The sequence below is a fragment of the Natator depressus genome, chromosome 3 (genome assembly GCF_965152275.1).
Source record: "Natator depressus isolate rNatDep1 chromosome 3, rNatDep2.hap1, whole genome shotgun sequence".
Classification (NCBI taxonomy): domain Eukaryota; kingdom Metazoa; phylum Chordata; order Testudines; family Cheloniidae; genus Natator; species Natator depressus.
In genome coordinates this window covers 153001791-153013664 of record NC_134236.1, presented here as the reverse complement: position 1 = coordinate 153013664, position 11874 = coordinate 153001791, and the positions used below count along the sequence as shown (strand labels likewise).

Here is an 11874-nt window from a genome sequence, read left to right as displayed (position 1 = left end):
TTCTTCCCCACTCTTGTTGACCTATGACCTTGTAGTGGTGGAGGGAGAAAAGTAGTGAATCTGCTGCTCAGCAGGCTCGTCACAGTTGTCTCTTTTTCACCATTCTGCCTCACGTCATCTTAAAGGGTGAAAATCTGCTGTTCCCTCCCCAAAATTGCACATATAGTTGCAGATATTTTTAAGTTCCCCATTGAATTCAAGTCTGGTGAATCCTGCCACTGATATGATAAATTGGTAGCATGATGAGGCGTGCAGACTCAGCTCAATGGGGAAAGTGAAAGGGTTAATTCCTCCCCCTAAACAGGCACCTTGCTCTTCTACAATGAAAAAAATGAGGTTCCACCTGGGGATAATTTCTCATTGAGAGGATAAAAGCTACTGGGGGAGGGTTATATCAAGTAGTGTATTCTAAGAGCTTTTCAGGAGGCTGGGTTAGACATTATAACAGCCTTTTTTCCTCTAATGAAGGAGACAGGAGTGACTGTTGCTTCTTTACTCTGAGACCCACTTTTGCAACTTCAAAGAAAGGGATTCCTTTAGCTAGCTATTAAAGATACAGGACGAGTTCTGTCCTCATGTGCATCTATGCACTTTTATTGAAGTCAATGAGGTTGTACGCATGTAATTTAAGGGAGAATCTAACCCATTTTTTATCACTTGATGCAGTTGTAAAAGGAATTTATTTCTCCTCTCTTGCCCCCAATCCCCTGTTGCCTGATGTGTCCTATTCCACAGAGTTTTAGCTTTTTGGACTCAGCTCAGACCGAAACCATTTTACACAGGGAATGTACATTTAGTCTCAATAATGTGCTACATATAAACATGATGCTATGTACAAATTTTATTCTTAGAACTAAGAGTTTTGTTTTTTCCTAAGGGGGTGTTTAAAATGGTTTTGATAGTGGGCTGCTTCTTCAACATACTGTTTACTATTACAGGTGTCCCATCTGACCCTATGCACAACTCCTTTCAAAGGAACATTACGAGAAGAAATAGATTTCTGCTTACTGGTCCAGGCCTAGTGCTTGAGGAAGTTTACTGCTCCTACAAACATGTGTACTTCTCTGCCAAAGTGTTTCCAGGCCATGGAGCTCTTGGGAGATGCTAAACCTCAAAAGGTGGGTGTCCTCTAACTCAGTGTTTTTCAATGACTAGTCCATGGACCAGCGCCAGTCCCTGAGATCTCCCTGACACAGTTTAGGAAGACAGCAAGCGGTCCCTGATATTAAAAAGGTTGAGAAACACTGCTAACTTACAAAGTTCTTTGTTCATGAATGTTAGCTTCTCAAAAGTTACAAAAAACTTAAATAATATGGATCTGTGCCATGGTTCTATTTACCAAAAGAGGGCCTGATTCTCCATTGCCTTGAACCTTTGCGTTGTGAGGTACATCATGCAAAGTGAGCGTAAAATGCTATCAGTCTGAGCTGGTAAAAATTTCCACAAGTGTTTGTGATGATAGAAGAGTGCAAGGAAGTGGAGAATCATAGATTTTAAGGTCAGGAGGAACCACTATGATTATCTAGTCTGATCTGAATAATACTGGCCATAGAATTTTGCCCAGCAATTCCTACAAGTGGGTCATTTCTGGTTGAGCTACAGCATATCTTTTGAAAAATATCCAATCATAAAATTGCGACTAAGGCTTCTTGAATCACTTAGTGTTGTCATGAGGAATGCCTGTTTCTAAGCACAAGAGAAACGAGAATGATGCTTTGAAAGTAAGGGGAAAAGATACCTGAATTAGAACAAAGTCATTTAAATGACCTAAACCAGTAGGCAATATGGTGAGGGCTTCATAGTCTTCCTCCATGAGTTACTTTTCCCTTGTGAGCACTGTCTGAATTTAGCTGTGTGGCTGTTTCTCTATCCAGATACTGTGGATACACATCGTACATACCACTATGCCTCCCCCCCTGACACACACACAATCTTCAGAGGGTCTTCTGGGGTGTGCCAGTTTTACTGACAATTTTAAAATCCAGGACTAGATGTTTTTCTAAAAGATCGACTCTAGGAATTATTTTGGGGAAGTTCTATACCCTGTGTTATACAGGAGGTCAGACGGATAATCACAATAGTCCCTTCTGGCCTTGGAATCTATGAATGATGGTTGCTAGATCTGTTACATATTATATCACAACAGACACCATCTGCCTAGTCAAACCACCTACAGCAGATATCAATATAAAACCTGTCATAAAGATAAAGAGGGAATGTGAGTCCTATGTGAGATTACTGTTTTCAAGGCAAACATTTTTGATGTTTCAGTTCAGTAATTTGAATTAGAGAGACAAGGTTTTCCCAGACCTGGAGAAGAGCTCTGTGTAAACTCAAAATCCGGTCTCTCTCACCAACAAAAGTTGGTCCAATAAAAGATATTACTTCACCCACCTTGTCTCTCTAATATCCTAGGACCAACAGAGCTCCAACACCACTGTATACAGTAATTTCAATGGTCAGTTTCATCAAACATGGACAGTCTAAATTAAGAGCAAGTTTCTTTTTTCTTTAAAGAGATCCTGTATAGTACAAGTAAGAATTACGTGTTGAGGAATAAAATAATGTAACAAAATGGCTACAGTGTGTATATTTAATGCAAATTCCTCCTTTACGATGGAAGGGAGCAATGTAGAAAAGTCCATTAAGAACTTCACCATGAGAGTTAAACATACTTAGGAAGCACTTAGATAGTATGGTGATGGTCACACTATAAAAAAACTTTAGATCAAGAGATGTGCTACTGTGCTCCAATGGGTAAAATTGGAACTGCTCATTTGTATGTAATTGGCCAGATACTACTAATAGTTAAAGGGAATTCTCTTTTTGCTTCAATCATAGGAGTCTGTAGTCTTGGATCAGAAGGATCTTGAGTTCTACCCTACCTGCTTCTATGAGATGAGACTTTTTAAATAGCCATAGTGATAGTTACAATATCATCATGTAGACACAAAACTTCCCACTTATCATAGCTCATTATCTCTTCAATTTTCTCAGATTAGTTCTATCCCTGTAACACTTACACATATACAGCCTACAATTAACATAAGAACATAACATAAGAATGGCCATACTGGGTCAGACCAAAGGCCCATCCAGCCCAGTATCCTGTCTACCGACAGTGGCCAATGCCAGAGGGAGTGAACCTAACAAGTAATGATCTCGTGATTTCTCCTGCCATCCATCTCCACCCTCTGACAAACAGGGGCTAGGGACACCATTCCTTACCCATCCTGGCTAATAGCCATTAATGGACTTAACCTCCATGAATTTATCCAGTTCTCTTTTAAACCCTGTTATAGTCCTAGCCTTCACAACCTCCTCATGCAAGGAGTTCCACAGGTTGACTGTGCGCTGAGTAAAAAAGAACTTCCTTTTACTGGTTTTAAACCTGCTACCCATTAATTTCATTTGGTGGCCCCTAGTTCTTATATTATGGGAATAAGTAAATAACTTTTCCTTATTCACTTTCTCCACACCACTCATGATTTTATATACTTCTATCATATCCCCCCTTAGTCTCCTCTTTTCCAAGATGAAAAGTCCTAGCCTCTTTAATCTCTCCTCAGATGGGACCCGTTCCAAACCCCTAGTAATTTTAGTTGCCCTTTTCTGAACCTTTCTAATGCCAGTATATCTTTTTTGAGATGAGGGGACCACATCTGTATGCAGTATTCAAGATGTGGGCATACCATGGATTTATATAAGGGCAATAAGATATTCTCCACCTTTGTGTTGATTCTATTTGTTGCCTTATTTCGCTGTAAATTCATCTAATTTGCTGTTTTCCCAAAGAAAGCAGTAATGCTTTCTCTCTTTCTCTTGAGTGTATTTGAGATTACTTGTATGATTCTACATCCATTCTTATTACCTGACCACATTTCTAATCTCGCTCCCTTTTATGTTGTTGCTCCATCTTTACAGGTGTTAGTGGCATTTTGTACTTTCATTCAGCTGCAGCTATAATTATTGAAGCATACTGCTTCCTTCCTCTTAACAGCCTGTTAGTGAATACAGTAAACATGACCAGATCTAAAGTGGAATCCTGTGTGCCACACCATTAGACCTGCCCTAACTCAATTTGCTGTAATTTATCATTGCTCTTTCCGATCCTCCACACTCTTCAGTCCATGTTTCAGAGTAGCAGCCGTGTTAGTCTCTATCTGCAAAAAGAAAAGGAGGACTTGTGGCACCTTCAAGACTAACAAATTTATTTGAGCATAAGCTTTCGTGAGCTACAGCTCACTTCATTGGATGCATTCAGTGGAAAATACAGTGGGAAGATTTATATACACAGAGAACATGAAACAATGGGTGTTACCATACACACTGTAACGAGAGTGATCAGGCAAGGTGAGCTATTGCCAGCGGGACGGGGGACGACCTTTTGTACTGATAATCAAGGTGGGCCATTTCCAGCAGTTGACAAGAACGTCTTCAGTCCATGCATCGGTGTTCCTGTACCTGACAATTTTTCCCTCAAAAGAAGATACAGTATTAATTGTAGGGTTACCCACGCTAAGATTAAAAAAACTTGAGTCTGTTTCCCAAAATAATGAAATTGATTTAAATAGCGTGAGACTTATTTTAAATAAATACACGGTATGTCTCGTTTGTCTGATTGGTGGTTCAGCTTCTCTCTGCCATGAGGGCTAGAAACCTTTTTTTAACGCAAAGTCTCATGTAGCTACATGATCGCTGGGGCTGTAAGGCAAACGCCAAACGCCGTGGGACTCCTGCTCTCGCACACAGGGCATGGCCACTGTTACACCAGGAGCAGCGGGAACATTTACATTCAACTCTGCGGTGCCGGTGAGGCGGGACTCAGTGCCCCCTGCACGACCAAAGCGGGGGCGGGGCGGCTCACCGCCTCTGTACGGGTCGGGGAGCGCGCGAATCACCACCGCGTTCCGCAGGGGGGGCCGGGTAGGCGCCCCAGAGAATTAACGCCGCTCGCTGATTGGAGCGGGGGAAGTCGGACGAAATCACACGCAGGCGGCAGGCAGCCTCTCCGGCATGCGCATGCGTAGCTCGCTGCGCTGGCACCGCCCCCTCTCGCCCCCCGGCGCAGAGCATGCTGGGTAGTGTTCCTTGGTTACCGTTGCTATGGCAGGGCTTAGTCTCCCCCTCCCCCCTTGATGAGCGGAGAGATGATGAAGCAAACGATCCAGATCTATGCCCGGGTGAAGCCCCTGGCCAGGCGGCAGCAGGCGGGGGTACGTGCCCGCGGGGAAGGTAGCCGGACTGCAGCCAACCTGGGAAGCACATGGTGGCGTGGTGCAGCCCGGGGTGGGAGGGGCAGGGGGTGGACCGGGGTGCCTGGGGCAGGGGGCAGCCCGGGGCGCCCCGCTGGGGGCGGGGGTTGATAGGAGCTGTTTGAGGGTCCCTTTCATGATTCCTCGTTTATGAGGCTGGTTGCCCGTGTAGCGAAGGGCAGGACTTGTTGCAGCGCCGGGATGATTTTAAGTGGCCCGGTGCAGAGTAGAAAGCCCTAGACATCGAGTGTTAAAGGGAGCCTTAAAACACGAAATTGTGCTCTAGTAAAGCTGGTGACCTTTGGGGGCAAGGAGCTGATTTTCTACATGCTTACAGGAAGCTTGTTTAATGAAACCATCATTGTGCATATTGGAAGTGAATGCTTGAGTTGAAATATTTCACCTTCATTGAAATGAAAAATAAAAAGTTTAAGGAAAACATTTTCATAAATGGTATGTAAAAAACAACAACGCCCCCCCCCCCCCAATAAACCCCAAGCTCCTTAAATTGTGGTCCAAAAACTACCTGATGAGTGCTTTATTAATCTCACACAATAAACACTTCTTCAGGTTTTCTTTTTTTTTTTTTTAAATAAAACTTTGGTCAGATATTTGAAAGTGGTTTTATTAAGCACATTCTGTCAAGGGACTTGGCTTCTAATTGCATTTAGATATTTTGAAATCTTATTTTGGGGTGGGTGGGTGAAAGAGAGACAGTTGTCTACTGTGTAATGCAGAATCCTCTGGAGCTCAAATGGCAAGGGCTATATTTTTGAAGGAGGGCAAACTGGGCTTTCTCCCTTCTGTCACCATGGAATTGTGATTAGTCTACATTCCTGTATATGATCTTAATGAGATCATGCAGTTAAACACATCAAGATGATAGAGCCATGGTACAAACCACTGTTGTATTGCTGAAGTCATTTTGTTTTGCAGATTTATTCAGTTGGTGAAGATGAGAAATCAGCCTCCAGTTTAGAGATTATTGTACCACGTGACTTGGCAGATGGATTTGTCAATAATAAACGAGAAAGCTACAAGTTTAAGTAAGTTTATTTTGTTCTGCTTTTTTCCTCATGCAATTTATACTAAGATCACTTTCAACATTACCAGATCTGTGTTATAGCCCAGCTTATTATTTTTCCTCCTGTTAAAGAGAGTCCATTTTCTATACTCAGTATCACCATTGCCTACAGAGAAGATAATTGTGTAAGGATCAGCCACTAGATTCAGTGTGCGAGTCCCGTGGAGAGTCAGTAAAAGTTTCTTATTAATCTCTGATCCACACAATACAGTTTTGGTATATTTAGTAAGATTTTTAAAAAGACTTTTTAACAAGAGGAATCTTTCAGTGCTACAGTACATTATTCTCTATCATGATTTCAGGGCAAGACATGATAAAACTAGAAAAGTTTAATAGCTGAACTTGTATGGTTCATCAAACTATTACATGACATTGTGGTAAAAATGCCTGACTCCTATTTACAGGCCTGCACCCGAGCAGCTGGCTATAAAGTTTTAGTGTAGACAAGGCCAGAGTGAGGGAGGGACCTTATGCTCCTGCAGAAGCTAATGAGCCAGCATAGGGTGAATAGTGACTTTAGCCAAAGATTTGTTGACAAAAAGTACTTTCTAACTGGAATTTGTTGATTTCAGGCCTAATCAGAACACAGTGAAGAAAATTATAGTTTGTCAAATGAAAAGGGAAACTATCATCTTAGAAAAAACATTTATACATTTGTAAGAAGATATTACAAATGATGAGAAATAAAAACAATTACTTGATAGCATCTTTGTATGGAAAATTTGGATGCAACATTTTGTATGGAATTTCATATCAATTGAAATTTGATGCTGAAGAAAATCTAAAATCTGCTGTAGAGTAGGACTCCAAACAAACATCTGTAACTCATGCTGATGTCACTAGACAGGCTCTATGCAACACCAGTTTAGGTTGCAGATGCCCATGTCAGCTTAATGGATGCTGACATTCTTGGTGTCTTTGTTGTTCCTATGGGAGTCTGTGAAAATGAATTCCGAGAAATACTGAGCATTGTGATCCTTAAGGAAATGCTCTTTGTTTTTAATCTTTTATCATAAAGCCATACATACAAAAGGAATGCTATATGCCAAACACTTTCTCTTTCCTCCCTAAAACTCACTATTTTTTGGTGAAGACTTCCTACACTGGTCATCTCACCAACTATGGGCCTGATCCTGCAATTCTATACTCCTGTGCGCAGTGTCATTAAGATTAAACAAATTCAGTACAACTACTCATCTGAATAAAGGTTTACAAGATAAGGACCTATGTCTCCATACCTCATGCACTGAATATTTCCCCATGTATTGCATTTGTCTGAGTAACTGTACACTGTAAACCCTTTGAGGCCCAGACTACGTTTTTTATATGTTCTGTGAAGAAAGAACTATGTAAACTTATAGTGCCAAACAGAGCAACTGCAGGTGTTGGCTTATAGTAAGTGATAGAAGCTTAGATTTTTTTTTTTTGATGTTCATCTATTGATTACAATGTTTCCTAGTTGCTACATTTCATTGTAGTCTAAAAATTGAGAGCCTGACTGTACTGTTTATATGTGCTGCTTGGTTATAGTATAATTAATTTATCCAGTTTTCAGTGTGATGCCAGTTGCAAACACTGATCCCCTTGATAACTGTAAAATACAGGTTTTCCCCCTTAAATTGCCTCATTTTATCAGAGGGTTTTATTGTACAGATCTTGTCAAAGCACTACTGTTTACAATCTATTTGTATACGATAGCACAACAGGACACTGGTTATTAAGGCTACAGGGAAAACATTGTACTAGGTTATGTAAGCCCAATGACGTAAACATGGACTAGTTACAAACAGAAAAACAAAAATTATAAATCAACTAGTGTTTTAAGATACTGCATGATTATTTGTTTATTATTTTCAGATTTCAGAAAATTTTTGATCAGGAGGCAAAACAAGATGCAGTTTTTGAAAGCATTGCCAAACCAGTTGCGGAATGGTAGGTTTTAATCTTGTAAATAATCAGCAGTTACATGGGGTCACTGGTAACTTTCATTATACTATTTGAAGGCAATCTGGTAATTATTTGCCATGGTGATTTAAAAATGGATTGTGCTTTTATTGTCTAAATGCTGATCCATCTGAATCTGATAGGCATGCAAGAATTCCATGGAATTTCTGCTTATAGAAAGGAGCTGATGATGGAGCCTAACTTAGCATTGCTATGATTGCCTGTTTTGTTGATGTTATATGGGGAATCTATATTAGGTTAGTTCTTCCTATTCCACTGATTTATCTCCACTGGTCCTTCAGAAAAGTTAATTTCATAGCCCTCACATTATGCAACTCTAAAGAAAAGGGGTTTGCATGAGGAAATTTAATCTCCCTGTTTAGTTTTTATTAACTTTAATAAGATTTAAGGACAATTATGAATGGGCCTCCAGTGTTGTCCTTACTACTTTCTGATTAATGTACATACTCATGATGGTGCTGGTGGCACTGTATCTTGACTCCTCATTATAATAACTAAAGAATGTTAATGTTGTAGAATGAAGCTCTCAAAAGTGTGGAAATCCCAAAGTTCAGATTGCTGTAGGACCACTGCTTCATTTAGTGTGCAAGTCGGATACTACTCTGTGAATGATTGTGGTTTTTCTTTATATTTATTCTCGTTACTCAACTTGTGGCCCCATGGCTAATATGCTTCCCACCATGCATCCCGTACACTGAATGAAGCAAGGGCCCTGTGTACTGTTGTTTACTGTGTACTGTTGTCTCATTTGTTTCTCAGTCTTCCTTATTCACTGCACACAATCCAAATTATTTAGTGAATGTGGAAATACCATTTCAGATTCACTACACAAGCTTATTCCATTTCATTTTCTAACCTACACATTGAATCAGGCTGTGGCCCTGCAGGAAAAAGGAGTATGCATTCAGATAATTAATGACTGTATTATAATGCATATGCACAAGTGGAAGAGTTATTCTTGTGCAGGCTACAGAAAATATTATGATTGTTTCATGCTTTTTGATGTGTTTTCAAATATATTTGAAAGGACATCATCAGCATGAAACGTAGTCCATTTCAAAATATTAGTTGAAGGTAGTTTCAGGTAGTACACATGGCCATGAATCCCTCTGTTAATTTTTGTGGCTTTACAATCACAATTTCCTGTTTGTTCAAATATGTTTTTCTCCTCTCTGTTGTTGCATGAAAGATCCACATAAATAAGGGGAAATTGACTATGCAGAGGAAATATGAAAATCTCTTTCAGTTAGTGATCTTGGTCATAACTTGTAATAATTTCAGGTTCGATTTATTTTTTTCAAGAAAAAAGAGCCTTTTTTAACAGTAAAGTGCCCAACGATTAATTCCTCCGTTAAGTCTGTACCTGGGCACAAGCCCCACGTTAGGCTGTAAACGTGGAACAGTTTGTCATACCATTATGTTGGTGCTAATAGGTTATTTAAAGGCTGGGAACATACTTTTGGAATTAGAATTTAGGTAGGAATGTTTGCAACCTTTAGGGTGGAGAAGATGGATTTTTGAGCCTAACCATCATAGGCATGGAAAAAAAATAGTGGGTGCTCAGCAACCACTGGCAGACGTGCGGATCAGCTCCTCCCCCACCCTCTCAGCACCTGCCGTAATCCGCTGTGTGCAGGAGGTGCTGGGGGGAGGGGGCGGAGCAGGGGCAGGAAGAGGTGGGGCGGAGAGGGGATGGGAAGAGGTAGGGCAGGGGTGGGGGTTTGGGGGAAGGGGCGGAGTGAGGTCAGGACCTCGGGCGGAGCAGGAGTCGAGCACCCCCCAGGAACTCGGGAAGTCATCGCCTCTGCTGAACATCTCTGCTCAAAATGGAATTTCCTAATTTAACTATAGGAGGAGAGAGTTGTGTTTCCCAATTCTGTGCTTAAGAACTTGCTCTTTAGGGTTGTAAATTGGTAGTATTGCAATTTTGTATGCATCAGACAAAAGGATGATGCAATTGTCTCACACTTACAATAGGTGAGACTTTACTCAGTAAATGTCTTGAACTGTATCAGGGCTCACCACATTGCTGTTCCCTGTAAAATGTAATTATGAACATTTCCCTTATTTTATAGTGATGTGGATATGTTTGCTCATGAAACCTTTTAAACAATATCTTCAGTTTAACTATACTATGAATGCACTGATTCCTTCATTTATAACTAAAATTAAGACTTTGGTTTTAAATTTTACTGGTTTGTATTGATATCTTCAGCAAAAGACTTTGATAGGATAGATGAACCTGGGCTGTGCCTGGCAAGTAGAGAGTTAAACCCTGTCTTGAGCATGCCAGAGCTTGGATTATCAGCATTCTGAGGAAACTCAAATTACCAAAGCTAACTGGCAACAAGCATCTATTTTTTTCTAGAGAGTGGGGCTACACAGGGAGTTTGCTGGAAGATAACGACCGGCTGGGTGTGTTCCATAGCTCACCTATGCAGTGCTTCTGAGCTGTGGGAATCTACACCCTTTTTCTTTTTTTATTTGAACCTATGCTGGTGTGAGTCGTATTCTTCATCCATCTAGGAAATCCATCTTGTTTGACCTTTGGCTAGAAGAAGCCCTGGTTTTACATTAGGAATAAAAATTGCAGATTCCTTTTACCAATGTGACCACCTGCTACTCTGACCCAGCTTTCATATGGGCTTTATCTTCAAGTGATAAAAGCCTAATTATGTATTCATTCTAATCAAATCAAGGCTATCTGACTTCCTTCTTTGATTGTTATAAAGGTGATAATGCTTGTTTTCAAATGGTTAAATATGTGCTCTTATTGTTGATAAAACTACAGAATATTTCCAGTTGGTGATAACTACATTTGCATTGTGACAAAGCCAATTATCTGAACAAATGTTTTGTAAGCACAGTTAAAACTTTCTCCTCCTCCACTCACTGCTCTTTCAAGGCAAAAATATATTTACAAATGTGTTCTTACTCACTCGATTCCTTAATTCATCCAACACCCTCCCCCCGCCCCTCAGTTTCTGCTGATTTTAATTACATATCAGTCTGTAATTAGCATGCCAAAATTCCTTTCCATTGTGGCAAAATAAGAGCCACCATTGTTACTCCTGGAACACCTCAGTTGTTCATAAGAAACTTGATTTCATTATATTAAAAAATAATTAAGCTGAAAGCTATAGTCTACATATTTCTGAAGAGGGAGTCATTTTATTAAATGAACAGACTTTGGTTGTGTTCTGCCACAGAAAATAAAACACAAAAAGATCAATGAAACACATCAGCAATATTCCAAGACTGTTTGTCATGTAATCACATGGAAACATGATTGAATATTTGAAAATAAACAAAAAAATTGAGGACACTGTCAAAATTTAAAAAAGGAATAAAAGCATAGGATATGCATGATATTAAGATCTTTTTTGTGACTTGCTAGATAGGTGACGATTGGGCTTACTTTCCTATTTGTATCTTTATGTAAATCCACTTTCTTCATTGTTAGATTACTCTTTTTTTCTCTGTCATTAAAAAATCTGATCTTCCTGTCAAATTGCCTCTGGTCACAGACACTCCTTCAGCATCATCATGTTGTTTTACATGGTTAGTATG

General features: G+C 40.1%; 1 protein-coding gene across 1 annotated transcript in view; it reads left to right on the top strand.

Annotated features, from left to right (window-relative positions):
- The first annotated feature begins 5081 nt into the window (after nucleotides 1–5081).
- KIF6 (kinesin family member 6) overlaps nucleotides 5082–11874 on the top strand; it is a 287759-nt gene continuing 280966 nt past the window's right edge. Inside the window, exons 1-3 of the mRNA XM_074949116.1 lie at nucleotides 5082–5216; nucleotides 6192–6301; nucleotides 8197–8271. Coding sequence (XP_074805217.1) covers nucleotides 5139–5216; nucleotides 6192–6301; nucleotides 8197–8271 — 263 coding nt within the window. The 5' untranslated portion in view covers nucleotides 5082–5138. The remainder of the gene's footprint in view (nucleotides 5217–6191; nucleotides 6302–8196; nucleotides 8272–11874) is intronic.